At 38.1% G+C, this 20991-nt stretch overlaps 1 protein-coding gene and 1 long non-coding RNA gene across 2 annotated transcripts; both read right to left on the bottom strand.

The window, feature by feature from the left end:
* Positions 1-908: 908 nt before the first annotated feature.
* Positions 909-11338, bottom strand: LOC126966153 (papilin-like). Its single transcript, XM_050810103.1, has 10 exons — positions 11197-11338; positions 10496-10617; positions 9883-10071; positions 9246-9382; positions 7695-7842; positions 5351-5770; positions 4380-4535; positions 2413-2523; positions 1644-1740; positions 909-1365 (listed from the first exon to the last, which is right to left on the bottom strand). The coding sequence occupies exons 2-10, from the start codon at positions 10521-10523 to the stop codon at positions 1332-1334; spliced, it is 1320 nt and encodes a 439-aa protein (XP_050666060.1). The 5' UTR covers positions 10524-10617; positions 11197-11338; the 3' UTR covers positions 909-1331.
* A 52-nt stretch (positions 11339-11390) lies between these two features.
* Positions 11391-18299, bottom strand: LOC126966205 (uncharacterized). The gene is made up of 4 exons (XR_007729691.1): positions 18217-18299; positions 16123-16300; positions 14787-14965; positions 11391-11536 (listed from the first exon to the last, which is right to left on the bottom strand). It is a non-coding gene; the product is annotated as an uncharacterized LOC126966205 (long non-coding RNA).
* Between the last annotated feature and the right edge of the window lie 2692 nt (positions 18300-20991).

Here is a 20991-nt window from a genome sequence, read left to right as displayed (position 1 = left end):
TTCCTTGTGCGGTGTTTCCGGGACAATACGACAACCTTGGTTACTTTAAAAAAAAAGCGCGTACACCTTTCTTAAAGGCCGTCAACGCTCCTGTGATTCCACTGGTGTTGCAAGAGAATGTTGGTGGTGCTGATCACTTAACACCAGCACACTCGTTTGTCCTCCATTTTCATAAAAAAATACGTATTTTCTTCCAGAAGTTTTATGTAATTTCTGCACACTATTTTTTGTTCAATGTTATCGCATTCTCTTGCTTGTCGTCAACAGGAGGTATGCGTTGTATGAAACAACATGATTTTAGAACATGTTCGATAGACAGGACCGGGAAGAGTCCTCTTATTTCGCATATTTGCATTATGCATGATATTCTATGTGTATGTGTATGTGTGTATGTATGTGCTATTGTCTTAGCGTCTATAACTGTGAATGAAAGAGACAGCAATACACTTATTGTGTTACATAATATAATAAAAATATAATAATGACACACTTTTACACAAATTATCTTGGCCCAAACTAGGCGCAGCCTGTACTATGGGTATAAGACAACGATATATTTAACACAATATACTTACTTAAGCATACATAAATACTTAGAAACATCCATGACTTGGAAACAAACATTAACGGAGTTTAAATATTCGCACCTGCCGGGATTCGAACCCGGGACCTCTAGCTCAGTATGCAGGGTCACTAACCACTGGGCTATAGGGACGAACATTGATTGGAATAAGAACCAAAGAGCGATATTTGCGATCACCACTCTACAGCGCTAAATTTATTGATACACTTTCTAATCATCCACAAATTAGGTATTTAAATATCAACGGACATATTTTGTTTTATGAAATTCTACACATCAACCCACAACCGGTTGAAAACTATCTAGTTCTTTTTTTATAAAAATTATTGAAAAACCCATAAATTCTGACTGGCACTACAACTGCGCTCGTCATCTTGAGACAAGATGTAAAGTCTCATTTGCCCAGTAATGTAAACACAGTAATGATTACGCATTACTGCTTCACGGCAGAAATAGGCGCCGTTGTGGTACCCATAATCTAGCCGGCATCCTGTGCAAAGGAGCCTCCCACTGGTGAAGTTCTAGTTCTAATTCCAACATCAATAGGCTCATCAATATCCTTGCATTCTGAAATTCAAACAATGCCAATCTTTTATAGAGTAGGACAAACGAACGTTTGGGTCACCTGATGGCAAGTGATCACCTACAATGTTTTCTTGCAAAACCAGAGGAATCGCAGTTACAAAAAAGCAAGAAGACCGATCACGCGCGTTTAGGTCGCGTCTATGGCGTCACACATCATACTTTCTCACTCACACGACGTGCACAACGAACAGTAGATACTAAATAACACAAAATCATTATTGAGACCAATGGGAATAGGCCATTGTAGGCGAGCAGTATTATTCTTTTTTCTGTCTGTATTGTTTTATTCATAGATTCATTTTAAATGAAAATGTAGACGAAGTATAATCACTTGGGTGAAATCTATGAATTATGTTGAAATGGATGCTATTTAACTAGTACACGGAGGAAATTATTAACTACTCACTCGCGTCCATTAAAAAAGGTGTCATCAACATTGACCGCAATCTCTTCAATATTACTAATTAATACTCACTTAGAATAATATTTGTGACGACAGTAATTGCTGCGGATGATGAGGTGACAATCCGCGAAGTACGGGTTATCCACACACGTTGGTGGTATGTAGATACCTGAAACATTAACATCGAGTTAGTTTTGTCACAAGAAAGGGTTATCGGTATGTTCTTACTAGCGAAACATTATGTCTATGATTAATAATACGTTTCAAATATATGATTACCAGTCATTGATGACAATAAACAAATTAGACTAACAATCACGCTCAAAACTCTGCCTACGCGTCTATTAGACAGAGTTGTCGACCGCGCTTTGAATACATCGCCACGCGTTGTCGTATTTCAGGTACGTGCCCCTTTAATTAACACCACATTCCCACCACAAAGTAAGGTGTTAACTTGAATGAATGTTTGATTGCTATCTGTATTAGTTAATGTATACGTTTTTGACGAACTTTTAGCAGGTGATTGGGAGTCATATGTTTATAGAACATCAATGTTTCCATTATATCAAACTCAATTACGCATAAGTACTTTGCACAGCGCACGATTACAGGTAATTGTTACATTATTTTAATTTTTTGGCGTAAATTGCTAACTGTAACCTAATCCGTGCCCTTCTTAAGCCAAGTTTAATTACAATCGTATTACTAGTTTTTGAATACAACGTCTCATAAAACAAAATGGGTGAATAATACTTAAATACACAATCTTAATTTAAAAAAATACCATACCCTAGTACTCTCGGTATACCACTACCGTAGCCCCGCTCAATGTCATAATTACCTTTGACAGTGACGTTGATGACAGATGAATGTGACGTGTATTCGTTTGCCGCCTCGCAGCTGTACTCGCCGCTGTCATTCGACTGTGCCCGGAATATTGTCAAACGTGTCTCTGTAATTCAGTATTACCATCTCAGATTACTATTTTTATATTTTATACTAAGCACTTTTGAATCTGAATATTATGGTGAAAACATTTTCAGTAAAATAAAGTTTATGAAAATTCAATGAATTTTCCAAAATACGGTGATTATACAACGCGTAGTGGCAAATGATATGAAAATGACTCACTCTATTGATATCAATATCCCGATATCAAAATCTTAAACTATATTATCACACAGTCATACCCAAAGACCATGGGAAACTTTGACATTTTTGTGTCCTTAGTGTGATTGTTATCATTTAATGGGAAGTGGTGAGTCAACCACCCATGGACATCCACAACACCATGGGTGACCAAGAGATGCGTCGCCAGCCTTTAAGTTGGGAGCATGCTTTTAGATTTATTTGTATTTGGTGAGTATTGCATGATATGTAGATTAGAATTATTTTATTATTGTTTGCTGAGTTCTCGTAACAGGTTTCGTCATGCTCGCTTAAATGTCACTGCTTGTGGCGGCGACATGGGACGGGTCGTCCCCTTAAAAATGGTTGAAGGAGGCGATGGCTGGCTCATGCGTCATGCTCGTGAACGGGCGCTGCTTGTGGTGGCAGGATGAACCAGTTGCCGGAGACTCGGTTTCAGATTCTTACAAGTTATTGTGTGTATATAAATGCATGGATATATACATATTTATTTATTTATAAGCGCTTATAAAATGCTCACAGAATACCTTTATTTATGGTGTATGTGGATGATGCAGCTACTGTACTCAATGTATTAATTTACATTTACTTTTTGACTTACTCGTGTAAGACATTGACTATTTGACGTTTGAGTGTGTTTGTTGCATCATTTTACATTTTACATATTCTATTGTAATTGAAATGATTTGTAAATCGATGTAAATGTAAATCTTGATATAAAAGAGTGGCAATGAGTTTCTTGCTACCTCTTCTCAATTAGCTCAACCCTTTACGAAGTAGCGGTAGATTCAATAAGAAAAATATTTTTTTTTTAACATTCATAAGTGTCATTTCTGTGACCTACGTGAATAAACTGATTTTGATTTGATTTGATTGAAGGTCCGTACGCCTAAATAAACTAATTAATCTATCACTATTTTGTAGTTGTGATTATGTACATATTAATTCGTAATGAAGAGAACGAATTCAATGAGACTTCTTATATTATATAACACGTCACGTTGAACAAACACTGCTCGTTGTTTTTTAAGATATTTCAGTTCGATCTTGCATTAAGATGGTCAGCTTTAATTTGCATTTCTAGATTTTTAAGGAAAGTAATTTCAACTGCATAATTGGACGTATGTCCAGAAAAACTTACCAAACCACAATCATGTCGATATTAAGTTAAGAACACAAAACTGGTTATGAGATTCATATTAACGGGCTGACAAAAAATAGCAGCCCTACTGTCTCTCTAACATGACATAATGACTTAGTAGCCCAACCCACATGTATGGTTACACTTAACATTTACAAAACTTTAAATACAAATTCTTAAAATGTGATGTTTGTGGCTTGGAACGTTTTTCAGGAACTACGTCCAATTTAACAATACAAGAAGGTTATCAGCATAACTTTAGTCTTAGATCATACTTTGGCAGCTGTGAAAACGTCGAAAAAATTGTGTTTAAAATTAACCTCCATTTTGAGCAATGCACGCACACTAACACAAAGTGTCAAACAAATCGCGAGTGTAACACGTCGCTTGTCAAGCACACTAAACATATATTCCTGGCCTGTTTATGTCGGTTGTCTAACAGCAAGAGACTCTTTCTAGAGGTATAAATTATCTAAGACTTTAGTATGGAATTGTGTATCGGAGTTAATCCAACAGACCTGTGATTTGTATCCTGTCTGTGGCTGTGAGCTGCATCCTGTCTTTGGTCCATTGCACACGCGGCTCAGGGTAGCCATCTACGTCACATGCTAATCTGATCTCCGAGCCGGCCACCACTTGAGTTCGCTCTGCGTTGATACGGGTTGTCACGGGCACTGCGGAATTTTACATCTGTTTAATTTCCTGGTATACTCAATGTTAACTTATAAATACACAATATATGCACATACGTTAAACAAATGCAAAGCTAAACGTTGGAAAGTGGGCAGGTACCTACAAATGTTTGGAAAAATGCAGGCCGGAAAACCCGACGCAAAAAAATTAAGTTTACTCCTCCTAGGCAATAGCCTAGGATCAATTTTGAATGAATTGAGCAACAGCTCGGGAATATAACTTAGCTAGAGCTATTTTGCCGAAAGTGCTTTTCTACGCCTGCATTGTAAAAAGAAATACAAAAGTTACAAATTCCGGAGACTGAGAGGATCTTAATGTCTCATCAATAATAATTATTATTTAGTAAAACCGCTGACTATGGTAGAATATTGGGAACAAAACTATCAAAACATTATTTCTACATCCCGAAATGTTTTCCTAACTCCTTTCCTTTCTTAAACCATTTTAATAGCACTAGTATTTTAATTAAGTACCTTTTTTAATTCGTTTGAAAAACTGTTGGCATTCTAGGCATTGCGTATAATACCGGATTACACATATTGCAGGTGACAAAAAACATTTAAAAATGACAAAATGTACCAAGCTGTTCAGATACGTACCTGTCCCAATAGTGTAAATGTACTTTTGTTGTTTTATTCGATGATTATATTATTGGTACGTAGTAATGTCTTATTTATAATAAGGAACTTTATTTGTTTAGATACACATATATATGTATAAATACCACTAACCGCTTAGAGTCACATGCAGAAGAATTATTCATGCAAAGTGCAACATGCATAAGGCTGGTCCTTACCGGCGTAGAGTGGAACCTGGTTTTCTGGTGCTGGTGTGGTAGATGCCTGGGTTTGTATCTGTGGGGTCGTAACCGGGACTTCAAGTTGGGTTACATGTTTAGGTATCTCCACAGATCCGTCGGGTCGGCTCGCTTGAACCACAAAAGGCCATATCGCCGACGAGCCTATTCCGTTATATGCGTGACAAGCATACTCTCCGATAGTCTCTTCGTTCAGTTTCCTGATTAGTAAGACGTTGTCTCTAGCTTCATACAGTGAGCTGCTGTAGGGCACCATAGGCCCGTTCAGACCCCGGTACCAGTAGATAGTCGGTGTTGGGTAACCGTACACGAGACATCGGATTCTGAGGGGTTGGCCAAGGTCTCCGAAGATCTCCTCGTTGGGTATGTTAGCGACACCAGCCGGTCCTTCCACAGGATCTAGCCATGCGAATAATTTAACTACTGAATGAGATCGAGGTAGTGCTGCTACACTGAGGTGGTACTTCAGCTATCAAATTTCAAAATAAAACTAGACAGATTTAAATAAGATATATCTCAGACATATCTTTTTTAAATCGTATACAGCAGATCCAACGCCACCATCCAATAAACCATGAGCAGCAATCCTCAAACTCAAAGGTTAATAAACTATTAATAAACTACAAAATCAAAACCAACACTAAAAAAGTTAAGCTTCGGACATCCCTGATTACAGTAAATAACTAAAAGATTACGTTTTCAATTTACTTAGCTTTAATCATCAGGGATGTCCGGAACTAGGGAAATGGTTAGAACCTTGAGAAACTCCCGCGCAGGTTAGTAGAAAAGTAACTACGAGTATCACCGTGAATATCAAGACGGTACGCGCGTGAGGACTGAAGTAATGTACAATACTGCCGAGGCCGATAGACTCCACGAGATAACGTGACCGACTATTGATAGTTTCATTAATGTCACAATTGTTATAATAAGAGACAAAAACAAACACATTAAAGTATTGGCTAATAGACTCAACTCTGCAGCAAACACGATTAAAAAGGCAACATAATTCATTGATGTAGATACTGCTACAGGCAATGCAGGAGATATTAATACAATTTTTATGTAGAAGAATAAAACTAGTCATTCCATTAGTGCTTATTAAGAGCTTTGACAAGAGATTATCTATGAAGTAAACATAAATATCAACTTTTGCATAATATCTTTACATTGAAGTAAAGAGAAATTTTAGAGTAAGGGAATTTCCAAACTAGATCTTAGAAATTTACTGCATAATCTATATTCAAACAATAAACGAAATAAATAATAATATATTTTATGTATTATTTACATGATTCTATGAAATAAATGAATCAGTTGAAAGTACAAAACCAAAAATTAAAATAAGTATTATTATTTCCAAATTATACAGTTGAGACAAAAGGGTCCCCACTTAATTTTAATATAAAAATACGTAAAAGGACATTAAAATCTTACTTTGCTATCGAAATAAATGAATCAATTAATCAGCTGAAAGTACAAAACAAGATAGATATCTATATGCTAACCTCAAAAGGATGATTTTAAAATAAGTATAATTATTATTATTTCCATATCATACCATTGAGACTAAATGGTCCCACTTAATTTTAATAAAACTTAAAAGTACATTAAAATCTTACTGTGTAATCGAAATAAATGAATCAATGAATCAGCTGAAAGTACAAAACAAAATAGATATATGAAAACTTTAAAAGTATGATTTTAAAATAAGTTTTTTTATTATTATTTTGGAATAATACCGTTAGGAGCAAAGGGTATTGGGTAAATATATTTAAACGTTCTTTGAAATCTGAAGAACGTTATCTAAATTACACTAGTAAATGTCGATATCACGCCCATTAGGAGTACTGAACTCTGCGATACAACATAATATTTGCTATCATCGATAATGAACTGTTCCCTAGATAATTTAAACACATGCTTGTGATTCACGGTGATACTGGAGTTAAATCACTGATACTTTCATAAAACAATACATTTCAAATTAATCGGACGAAATATGTTTCTAGCCGCTTTAGAATCACTTTTTTAGAGACGGTGTGTTAACTGCTAATATCTTTATCATTAAAATGACGTATGGTCTGCAAAAAAATTGTCAATAAGTTATAAATTAGATAAACAGTTTAATTCGTTGGTAAATGTAGTATTGTTTTGATGAAATTGGAAAAATGCTTCGGAAATTAAGGAGTGCTTAAAGAAAATTAGATAAAGAACTAATACTACAAGTAACAAGTGATAATAAAATGGCATTTGGGTAAATCATATCTGCGGTTATTTTATCTAATTCCCTGTTCATTTCCATGCGTTCTCGTACACTTACCATCAACATGCAACGTTACTTCCTGCGTGGCACTCCCCAATTCGTTATTCGCGATACAAATATAGACTCCAGAGTCGTTACGATACAGAGATACTATTTCTAACGCTCCATCTGATAACAGACGATATCTTCGGACGTCACCGTTGATCTATAAGAAAAATATAATATTCATAAAACGAGATAATAACTAATACTAAGCGAGATTATAAAGATAATAAATTCCCGCTTAAATCTTCTCTTTTAAAATTTATGTATGTATTAAATAAATTTTATGAGCATTTTTCATGAGCTAATCAAATAACTATTTATTTACCTATTTGAACTCCAATATATCAGATTATTAAAAATAATTTTATTTATTACATTAAAAATAAGTATTTATATATTATTATTGTTAAAATTAAATTTAAAAAACCATATTTAGGCTAATTTCAAGATACCTTTTTTTAATTACTTAGGTATTGTATCCAGTATTCTTTTAGGTTGTGTGGAAGAGATCAGACCGCTCATTGAGTATCTATGACTGACTATAAATTATCTTAAGATCATTTTATAACTTTTATTTTAAAGACTTACCCCCTCATTCATAATGGTCCGCTAACTGTAACTGCTAAGGAGTGTTTTTTCTCATTCTGACTTAGGTCAATAGAAGAAGACAGAGTGAGAATTAGCAATGCTTTAAGTTAGCAGACTATTATGAATAAGCAATATGCAATACAGTGTCTATCTATCAAATGAAATAATAAATTGTTATGAACCAAATATGATATTCAAAAGGTGGCAGGTCCGACTTGGATGAGGAAAGCAAGAGATTTTCTTTGTGGAGAACTCTTGGGGAGGCCTATGCTGGAAAGCAAGACAATCTAGAAACCAGTGTCTAATACTAATATATAATAAACTAATGATATTTATTAAACAAATTAAAACAGAAGATATAAGATAAGAAATGTAACTGTAATTATAAAGGGTTACCTCGTAAGGACCTAGATCCTTTATGATAAGAAAAAGAATGAGAATTTGTGTCCAAAACAGAAGCGGACATGTCGAACATGAACTGTAAAAACAATCAATAAATATTTACCTACTATTTACGTGGTTTTGTTTCATTCTTTAGAACTAACTAATAATTTTATTACAATGCCCGGGGAGGCTATCATCTAAGTTTTTTGTAATGAAAACTACTATTTGTTATACCTTTTTGGATAGCTGATAAAATGGAGATGTTTGTAAGCTCATCTGCAAATAGACTTCCATAGATTTTTTTTAAGTATCCCTTAAAGAAAAACACATCTTAGGTTTTTTTTGTTTGATTTTTCACTATTCTCCATCTTTCACGAATCATTTTATTCTGCAACTGTATTTTTTTTAATTGAAATAAATAGAGCAATGCATCTTCTAAAATAAAACGTATAAACAAACATACCAGAGGCTCAGATTCCAAAAAAAAGATACAACAAAAGGCAAAAAACATTATCATTATTATTATGCAAATATCTTTGAATCGTATAGATTTAAAGCTATGGACAAAAAACTATAAGTTTAAATACTAACCGTTATTTCGTTTCGTCGCCAGGTGATCAAAGGCGGAGGGTTCCCGTGGAATAGACATCTGAGGGTCGCAACTCCTCCTTCACTTGCGCGTACTTCCGGTTCTCTTTCCTCACTAGGTTGAGGAGCTTGCGGTACACCTGCAAACACGCAACGTTAACAAAAATATATAGTCTGAGTTTCTTGCTACTTCTTCTCATTAGCTCAACTATATAATTTGAGTTTTTTGCTACTTCTTCTCATTAGCTCAACCCTTTAAGAAGTAGCGGTAGTAGACTTATTACTTATTTCGGATCGAAAGTTTAACAGTAGGGGGCTCCTTTGCACAGGATGACGGCTAGATTATGGGTACCATAACGGCACCTATTTCTGCCGTGAAGCAGTAATGTGTAAACATTATTGTGTTTCGGTCTAAAGTTCACCGTAGCTAGTAAATTTGCTGGACAAATGAGACTTAACATCTTAACGTCTCAAGGGGGACGAGCGCAATTTTAGTGCCGCACACAATTTTTGAGGTTTCTTTTTAAATTTGGAGTGGTACTGCATTGTAATGGGCAGGGCATATCAATTACCATCAGCTGAACGTCCTTTTTTATATGAAAATGTGGGGATGATATCACTTCACTCATATCGAGAGTACCTGGATTGTAAATGTTTGTGGGTGCTGATGTTGTAGCAGGAGTTGGCTCCATACAGAGCTGACTACAGCCTCGCACGCAACATTTTCCGACACCGAGACAGTCCGCATCGTCATTGCACTCGCGTCGACAGTTTCTCTCCGTTAAAGCTCGCAGTAGATTCAGGGGTGGACATTCGCCTGGCTTGTTCACTGAAATTAAAGTTAGAAACACATATTTTCAATTCAAGAAGTGGAGGTCGTCATCTAAATCGTGTGCTTCGTGTTTTTCTGCAAACTTTACTCAAAGCAAGTAGCTGTTCATAGACCAATCTGGATCAACAATTTGAGCAGCTCAAATGGTTCGAGCTGCTACAGGGGTGCGCCATACTAGAGACGACAGCTATCTTCCGTACGTGGCCGGACCTGCACTTTGTGGAGCGCTAGAATGTGGCTTGAAGTGAAGAAGATTGCCGTGCTCCAATTCATTTCACAATATTGTTCTTTTTTGGGAATATATCCAAATTATATTGGCTGGTTATGAATTCATGACCTTTTTGTATTGCAAGTGAAGACGAGCAGCGGTGGCCATATATTATCACCATCATATAAAACAATAATGGGGTAATAAACTTACCGGTTCTACAGTCAGCCGTGTACTGCATCTCATCTGTCACCGATACCTTGTACCTTGTGGCTACACAACGTTCCCCGGGTGCACAGTTCTTGTTAGCGCAAGGGTGCTTCAAGCAGGTACACCTGTTTACAATATATATCATATTGTTATCAAATAACATCAAATTTACTATTTTTAAACTCAAAAGCTTCAACCATTATCATTTTAGTAAAATGGTTTTACACAGAGTCCAAAAATTAGCCCAGGTAATAATTCCTGAGCTGTGTAAATTTGTATGCTTTTTGCCTTGAGGAGAAATAGGCCTCTCCAGAAAATAAGCAAGGATTCGAGTCAGTTAGGCTTGATACAAAAAAAGCCGATAATTCATATTGATATTTTATATGAAGCCCGTTAGCATTCTGGAATGATATTAGTAGTGGAATGCTCTCAGAAAACATTACATTCATTCATATTTTCTTTCACGTTAGAACCAGATAGACCCTGTACAGCTACTCAATTAATTGACGACCTATCTATTATATTCTGATAAATAAGTCAGATCGCATCAGCCATGATCGCTTTTGTGTATGACTGTGACTCAACGAACTCTTGCAAAAACAAAAGGCGAATAATGGGACTAAAGATAACAATTATTTTCCGTACTTAGAAGACGCATGGTTAGAAGTCCAAACTTCCGTGAAGACACTCTGTGGCAATCTCACCTGGTGCAGCCGTCTTCGCTGACGTACTTGGAGATGCCGTACTGGCACTTGGTAGTGTCACACTCTTTCTGTAGCGTCGCGCAGTCTACTTCTACTTGCACGCAGGTGCAGCGTTCGCAGCCGCTCGGCGTGCGTGTCCGCTGCACGCTGTACTCGCAGTGCAGCGCCGCGCACTCCTCCTGGTACGTGCTGCAGTCCTGGTCCACCTCCACACAGCTGCACTGCTCACAGCCGCCCAGGGTGCGCGTGCGCTGGACGCCGTTCTCGCACGCGATCGTCGCGCACTCCTCCACGTACTCGGAACAATCGTCTACATCATCTGGCGCCACTTCATTGGTATCTGTTACGTAATCAAGTACGTCATCATTAATAAGTGTGCAAGTTTTTTTAACCACAGACATAACAACACTAACAGATTCAAATTTAGAAAAAAATGCCAACAATTAATTTACAAAGTGCAGTTATAGCTTATCTTATTACCTTTAAACGAGCAATTCTTGTATACATTATTTGAATCTCGAAACGGCTCCAACGATTTTAATGAAGTTTAGTATACAGGGGGCTTCAGGGGCGATAAATCTATCTAGCAAGATTTCAATTTTAAAAAATTTAGTTTTATCCGTGTTTTAATAAAAATATTAGAATACAAAGGTAAATTTCGCTGGCGATCCACGGTTTGAGTCAAGATGTCTCCAGTCCAATTATTTTTTCCCTTTTCTTTTTCAAGTTCCTTATTTTATGGAAACTATTATTGGGAGCCCTAGTATAAGTATATTTTCTACACTGCCTTAGTAATGAAACCAACTTTGTGCAAATATTTTTATTGTATTGGAGGTGTTTCGGAACAAAGATAAAAGTCAAATCAATAACACAGTATCGATACATAAATTGAAAAATATGGCTCTTTCTGACATCAAGCTAAATACTTATTACTAATAAAATGTTAACCTAAAGGTACTCTTAATTTTTTATTTAAATAACCAAAAATATTGTTCATATGTCATCAGTATGAATGTCATAACTAAATATAATTTCCAAAAAATACGATTTACCAAATCAAACAAATATATATGTATATTAAATAAATATAAATGTAACGTAAAAATAATAATATAAATAGTAATAAAATAAATATAACGTAAAAATAGTAATAAAATAAATGAACGATTATTCCAAGATATAGAGAGTCGTTTTAGTAGTTTCTACTCGCACTGTATCGGTATAGTATTTGTAATACAACAACTCGATATTTTAGTCATTGGCATTATATGTAAACCAATAATTTCTTATTGATGACAAATATTCCTCAAATTTGTACACGATTTTTGAAATTAACAACATGAATCTACTTAACCAAAATAATTAAAATTGCAACAATTTGTGCTTTGTATTACCACATAGGGATAGATACTTACATATTACGAATTAATTTATTACAACATATAATTTATGGTGTCATCCATCAAGTTTTTAATCAAACCAGGCGTATTTTTATACGTTCGTTTTCATTATTTCTCGGTACCATAATAAAGTCGCGTCGTGCCGCAAGTTGGCTCATGCAGTGTGGGTAAGCCCTTAGTGTGAAAGAGAAGACCAAGCAAAGCGTGCGAGCGGTGCGATCGATAGCGCAAGCTTATCATCGTACTGTCAGCTCTACATTCCTCAAACATAACATGGACAAAATTTTACAACAGTGCTATTTTACGCACACACACTAATGCTGGCCAATTAAGTAATCCGAATGGCGTTTCGTGGGAGCGCCGGTCATAGAAAGTGCCTAAAGATTAGATGTTTGTACGGGACAAACTTTACTACTCTGCTCACACTTCATAACTGTTTTTTATGTGTAAAGATTTTTGGTCATCTTTTCACATTATGTACAGTGTCTGATTAAATTTCGGTCCAATAAAAAAATTTATCTACATGTACCTACCAGATAGTAAAATTATACCGAGAATACAAAATTGAAGTGAATCCATCTATGTCTATAAAACAACAGATGTATTAAATTTCATTTTATTTATTTAGAGAATCATCAGTGCCAAAAGGACATCTGCAGCTCCGACTAAAAATCGTGAGTAAAAACCTCACAGATCAGGGTTCCGTTCTCGGCCATTTCCTCGCCGAAAAATTAAAGAATCGAAAAGAAATTTCGGAAACTAAATGGGAAGTAAATATTCTGTGTCATTCTGTTCATTTTTTTTCGGATTTGTATTTGCGTTTTTGATTGGAGCTTTTTTTGGAGTACTCAAGAACTAACAAAAAGAAAAATATCAAAAAAAATAAAATATATAAAAAAAAAATATATATATGTATAAAAAAAAAAAGCAAAATAGAGAGTCACATAAAATGATAGCACATATTATTGATCTTATTTGAAATAATTTTTATCTAGGGTTAAAAACCGAGGAGCATAGTGTCCATTTGTATTAAAAAATGGCCACTAATAAAGAGAATGTAAATACTACGTAATAAGCGGCGGGACTGCCTAAATAAAAACGTTTAAAGTTTATTTTAGTGTGAAACGTGCAGTTATTTGACATAAGTTTGAAATAGTAAATTACAATATTATGGCGACGAAGTATAATCCTGCTAAGTTTTAAAGTACAGTAACAGTCGCCTAAACCGAAGTGGACTTCGGTTATCTCCATTTTTTCATGAATAAAGCCGTCATCTGTCAATCTCTCAAGGACTACACGTTTCATACAATCTCTTTTTTCAGGTTGGTCACTAATATTTCCTCGTTACTAATTCAATAGACCAGCGCTGCCTATGCCATGTAGAACACAAGAGCTGTCAGTTGGCTCAGCAATGTAATACCGAGTGGCGCCGGCAACTTGCAGCGCCCGCTACACTCCTGGTACGAGTGGAAGTTGTTGTCATTGCCCCCGCAGCCCAAGAACACGAAGGGCAGGCACTCGCCGTGACTCTCGCTGTAGTGCCAACGCCTAGATCCAGTGCCGGAAGCGCACTCTTCGCCGATCGACACAGGAAGCAGGCACTCCATTTCTACCCCCGTCACCAAATTTGTTACATTAACTGGGTGGGTGTAGATTGTAGCGTGGAGTTGGATCTAACTCCTTGATCGTGCTACAAAATCTAACTTACAATATTTTAGCTGGATTGAATGTAGTTTTTGTATTCTTACGTAAGCATCATTGTTACAGTAAAATAAAATTAATTTCAATGCTACTATGCGGAGGCTTATGAAAGTACCAAGTTTATGCTAATCTACTAGGTATTTTTATATATACAATGTTATTTTTATAATAGTAGATCTATAAAATTTCGGAAATACATTTATGTACCAAATATATTCGTTGATGCTTTTATGGAAACATATTACTTTGCTTATGCATTTACTTTTGCGATGATAGTGCCACTTCTTGGTCTAAATTAATAGTAAATTTTGATGTGATTTGATTTATGATATGTATAAGTGTAAATTTGAGTATGCAGCGAACCATACTATTACTTAATTTAATAATAATTTATCTTTTCTCAATGCCAAAAAATTCGTTCTAAATATGTTACGCAAAAATGAAAGTTAGTGAGTGAGGATTACTTTGTTTATGTAAATAAAAACTTACTGGGATTATTAAAACCACAAACTTCTTCACATTCAGATTCAGTGGAGAAGCGATTGGGTCCACCTTGGTCCTAGCCTCCGTACGTGAAAAGTAGGCAGCGGCGAGATATGATATCCCAGTAGAACTTGGGGATAATGTAGAGGCAGGGGCCTGGGCCTCCATCTCATGGCTGCAAACATCTAGATGTCGTAAACAAAACCAAAATAAATCTCAGACAAAAATAATTAGCGTATATAAATGAAAAAATTGTCCATTTTCCTCACTACTAGGATTATACAGCGTGGTGCTAAATTGGTGATTTTAAATGAACACATGGGTAAAACTATCCAAATCGGGAAGTGCCCTTGGGTACTAGCTCTTTCATATACACCAATATCGAAAGTGGCGTACGGCACACCACGCCCTGAATAAGTTCTGACCATCATTTTGTTTATAAGATAGTTTATTTTGCATGGTCTTATAGTTGTTTCAATAGAATTCTTATACATTCTCTCATATCATCATTATTTATAAGCAATCTATTAATACACGTAAAATAATACGCATTGAGAGGCTGCTCCAGACATATTGAAATGCAAGTTCGATTAGCGAGTAGCATTAAATAAAATGGAGTGTCTAAAAATAAAATGGGGACTCTAAAACTAAAATGAGGATTCTTATAAAGAAATAGGGATTCTAAAATATAAAATGGGGACTCTAAAACTAAAATGGGGATTCTTATAAAGAAATAGGGATTCTAAAATATAAAATGGGGACTCTAAATTTAAAATGGGGATTCTTGTAAAGAAATAGGGATTCTAAAATATAAAATGGGGACTCTAAAACTAAAATGGGGATTCTTGTAAAGAAATAGGGATTCTAAAATATAAAATGGGGACTCTAAAACTAAAATGGGGATTCTTATAAAGAAATAGGGATTTTAAAATATAAAATGGGGACTCTAAAACTAAAATGGGGATTCTTATATAGAAATAGGGATTCTAAAATATAAAATGGGGACTCTAAAACTAAAATGGGGATTCTTATAAAGAAATAGGGATTCTAAAATATAAAATGGGGACCCTAAAATTAAAATGGGGATTCTTGTAAAGAAATAGGGATTCTAAAATATAAAATGGGGACTCTAAAACTAAAATGGGGGTTCTTATAAAGAAATAGGGATTCTAAAATATAAAATAGGGATTCTAAAATATAAAATGGGGACACTATAACTAAAATGGGGATTATTTCTTATCTTGCAAATAAAGATGATTTGATTTGATTTGAAAATATAAATAGGGATTCTTAAAGTATCATAGTCAGCTCAAACTTGGAAACAACATGATTCGTTCCTTACCCAGTCCTCTGAATGCTCCACACTGTCTCTCACACTCCTCTTCGGTGTTATACGCGTTAATATTGGGACAGTTGCCAATGATTCCCTCCACACACCGCTGCTCGCTGGAGTCGTAGTAGAATGCTGTGACGTTTACACCGCACGCTTCAAGAGATGATGGTGTTTGGCACTCAGAGTCCTATGAACGTATTTAATTTTGTAATTTTTTTTTTTTGTTATAACGTAATCTGCTATCGATAGCTTATACTATAAGCAGGTGAATGGGAGGGAGATGTGCAGAGGCCCTATTTCCTGTGAGGAAAATGCGAGAGTCAATGTGAGAAAAATAAAAGGGACAAAGAGATCTCAAAATCCTTTCTGGGACCTGTTTTTCCATTTTCTATTACTATTTGTCTAGGTCAAAAATTTGGGATCTTTTAAGTCGTTTTAGCTGGTTTTGCCTTTATACCTTTTATGCCTTTGGAATGAGGATCATGAGCTCCTCGTCTCAAAGCTTCTTTGGGTGGACTTCTAAACGAGATTTATATTTTTCTCGAGTTGCCGCGATTTCTCTTTTGACGAGAGGAATTGTACATTGTACAAAGCGCAGGTGCGCCGGTCCGGCCACATATGGAGTATTGCTGTCATCTCTCTGGTCTGGCGCACCCCAGTATCAGCTCGATCCATTTGACCGCGTGTAATGTAAAGCAGCAGGAATTGTCGGGGACCCACTGCTCTGTGAACGGCTGGATTACTTGGCGTTGCGTAGAGACATCATTTACTTTTATCAATTGCGTAGAGACATCATTTACTTTTATCACGGGTAGTGTTCCGAAGAGCTTTTTCACGTGATTTCTGCCGCCGAATATCCACCTTTGCGTCATTAGTTAGGATATCATCTCCGCCTTCTGGATGTGTGGCGGTCCTCCACAGTGCGGTTTTCAAGGAACTTTCTTCCACGTACTACAGAACGGTGGAATCAACTGCCTTGTGCGGTGTTTCCGGGACGATACGACATGGGTACACATTTCTTACAGGCCGGCAACGCTCCTGTGATTCCTCTGGTGTTGCAAGAGAATCGGAGCGGTGACCCGTACGATCGTTTGTCCTCCTTTTCCATAAAAAAGAGGAATCTTTGCGTACTTTTCGACCTCATGGTTGGTTATGAACCATGGTGCTTTTATGATGCTTTTCAGGATTGCGTGTTCAGATCATGTAATAAATAAAATAAAATTCGTACATGAATTTCGGTTATCAAGAGATTATTTAACAATACATCACATCATAAATTAAAAAAAAAAAACATCAAAAACTAATTTTTTTTAATTTTTTACAATAAAATTTATAATTTAAATAGCTTGTAATAAAGAAGGTATTTAATACAACCAATGAAAATATTATTATACCGTATAATTTAGTTAAAAATAACACTTAGTTAAAATCATAAAATTATTTTTATTTTATAATTTGTATATAAATTGAAATTATATATTATAATTCGTCGTTGTTGTTCAGTCGACATATGAGTTACAAAAGCCTTGGTAGCTGAAGTATGGTACAAATGGTCTATTTGACAAGCTAACGTCACGGTGTCGAATTTGCGTGACGATGTGCGCGCGCATCTTAAAAATCATCCTGATAATATTATTTCCCTAACGCGCACTGACCTCTAGTATTTACCGCTGGACTGGCGGCTGTCAAAGTTTTTTTGTGCCTGTTTGTAATTCGCCATCTTGACGCCGTTGGGCATATAGCGAGAGTCTGCGTTACTAAAACTAGTGATGACAACCTCAGCAACAAACATCGATACGAAAATTATTTACAAAAAAAAAAAAAAAAAAAATGTGTACTTTATTAGTGAAGTATAAATACCATGGAAAACGGCGGAAATTAATTCAAAATGCATTAATACTTCAGAGTACTATAAGCTTCTCTCACAGCAATTTGTAATATACGTCAAAATTTGTTCTCTGGACGCTCGCGAGTAGCGTTTGAAATAGGCACAAAAAATTTGCTGTCAATCATATTTAACAGCCTGTCCAGTGGTATTTATACAGGTCAGTGCCTAACGCGCCTAAAGTACAATTTCAAAACTATTGAAATGATTCTTCTTACCCTCCGGCTATCTGGGACATATGCAGTAGAAAGAGTTGTGTCTACAACAGGAGCTCTGGTTGTTCGATTCAGGCAGGCGACGCGAGCACACGTGCCGCGTTATCTGTCCTCCTTCGAATATTTTATTACCTGCGTTATCGCACTATCTGCTCAGGCCACCTGGGCTAGCTATTGTTGTCGCGCGCCATTGTTCGGGACTCTTTGAGTCTCGCACCTGTTACGTTCCTTCGCGGAACGTAGCTTAGTTATAATAAGTGTTAATTACCCGGTTTACGATCGTGTTAGTTAGCACCTGTGCTGTGTTTCGCGATTCTGCACGCTAATCGTGTGTGTTGTGAGTGTTGCAGATCGTGCCGTGTGTGTCTTCTCCGTGGGGGCCTGCACAGCGTACATCGGGGTTCCGGCCCAGCCAGTCTACATCCAGCAAAGCTAAGTCTTAGGCTTAATTATTATTATTAATTTCTTTTAATTTTTGTATATTTCATTATTATTAATAGTATTTTATTAATGTGCAAGTGTACAACAAAAGTATAGTTGTCCACTTTATCATTATATTCCCCCTCTGCCTGACTCGGGCAGCGGGGGTTGTCACCCGCTTAACTTATTAACAACAACCATGGCTTCACCAATGGTTGCCGACGAGGGCCTTCTGAGCGCCCTGCTAGATAAGCTATTTACGGAGAAGATCGCTCCGTTAATTAAGATATCTATAGATGAGTCAGTGGATGCCGCTATTAAAGCGAAATCCAAAAAATACAAATCATCATCCGACGTTTCGAGTTCCGACGGGGAATCCGAAATGGATATAGGTAATGCGTCCGACGCAAGTTCCGTGGCCTCGGTCAAACCGAGGAAAGTGATCACCCGATCAGCCCGTCCGCCTGTCCTTCAGGCGTACTTTGACGCGCAGGCGACCCCTAAGGTCCCTGCGGTCAGTCCTGACCGCACGGTAGCCCCTCAGGCTTCCAGTGCTTCACCGGCCCGGCCGGAAACCGCTCTACCGTCGAGAGCGGAGAGTGTCGCATCGGATGCTGACGGCTTCATCACCGTCAGTCGTAAGAAGAAGCGCGGTCGTGAATCGCCTTCTCTGGATATCACACCCGCGAAGAAAGCCGCGGCCACGACTGGCTCCGCTCCCGCGTCCGCGCCCGCGCCCGCTAAAGCCCGCGTACCGCCTCCGACCAAGCGCCCGCCTCCTATTTTTATAGGGGACCGAGGCCGATGGTTAACCGTCAAAAACAGGATCCCGAAGACGCTCTCCTTCCAGGCGAGGGCGTACCAATCTCTAATCAAATTAGAGACCAGGGAGGTAGCGGACCACCGCGCCCTGACATCTCTTCTTAGAGAGCTGAGTGTGGGTTTCCACACGTACGCCCTGCCCGAGGAGAAGCGTCTGAGGGTCGTTATTAGAAACGTCCCCAAAGAATTAGACGAGGCCGACATTCTGTCGGACCTCAAAGAGCAGGGTTACCCCGCACACGAGGTGCACCGTATGCGCGGAACCAACAATAAACAACCATTTAACATGGTTCTCGTAGTCCTCGACCTCACGCAAGAGGGAAAGGAAATATTCAATATAAAATCGGTTTGTTCCCTTCAGGGCATCCGTACCGAAGCTCCTCGCAACCGCGGGGGGCCCGGTCAGTGCCACAGATGCCAATTATACGGGCACTCGGCACGAAATTGCGAACACACCCCGAGGTGTGTGAAGTGCCTCGGGAAACACGGCACGCCAGAGTGCCCTCGACCAGCGCAATGCGCGGAGCCCCCGGCCTGCGTCTTGTGCGGGGAGAAGGGGCACCCCGCGAGCTATCGCGGGTGTCCCAAGGCACCCAAACACAAGCGTCACCCAGGGCGCCGCCAGCCGCAAGGCAGAGCAGAGAAGGTGGAGTTCACTCCAACCTTCAAACCTGCGCCGCCTCCAAAGGTAAACGCCTGGGCGAGGTCTCCTCCGGCTGCCAACGCTGCCACAGAGGCCACTCTCGCGGCCCCCGCGCCCCTCCGGCCTCCGCTAGCGTCCCGCCCGGCGGCGTCGGTCCCGCGACCGAGGCCCCCGGCGCCCGCGTCCGCGGCAACAGGTAGCAAAGGCGGCAGCACCTTTGCTTTCATGTTCGAACTGTCAGAGATGTTCGACATTGACGAAATAACAGCCCTGGCCAGCAGGCTCGATGCTGTCCGGGAAGACCCGCCGTCGCTCCTGCAAGTTATGGCAGACAACGGCAAAATATTCCGTGCCCTCACCGAAATAGGGCTAAAGTATAAAAACAACATTCGCGATGCCTAATAACGTAAGCGGACGGGTCAAACCACATACGCTCCGTATAGCGTATTTTAACGCCCAAGGCCTTAAGCCTCAACTAGACTTGGTGAAGGAGTTCGCTCACGAACATCAATTAGACCTATTCTTAGTGCAAGAGACATTTTTAAAACCACGTATACGCGATCCGCGTATCGCTAATTATAACTTAGTTAGGAATGATCGCACCACCCGTATGGGCGGCACCCTCATTTATTTTAAAAGGTCTCTACACTGTATACCTATAGATCCTCCGGTCCTCACTAACATCGAGGCCTCTGCCATCCGGGTCAGTATGGCGAATCACCAGCCGATCACTGTTATTTCAGCTTATCTTCCGCCGAACAAACAAATATTAGACACAGATATAGAAGCATTACTCGGCCACGGGGCCGCAGTCATAGTGGGCGGCGATCTTAACGCCAAACACTCCAGCTGGAACAGTAGAGCCACAAATAGAAACGGAATTTTATTAAACT

This window comes from Leptidea sinapis, chromosome 9 (genome assembly GCF_905404315.1).
Source record: "Leptidea sinapis chromosome 9, ilLepSina1.1, whole genome shotgun sequence".
In the NCBI taxonomy this organism is placed as follows: Eukaryota; Metazoa; Arthropoda; class Insecta; order Lepidoptera; family Pieridae; genus Leptidea; species Leptidea sinapis.
Note: the sequence above shows the minus strand (reverse complement) of the source record. Positions and strands in the feature narration are given on the sequence as shown.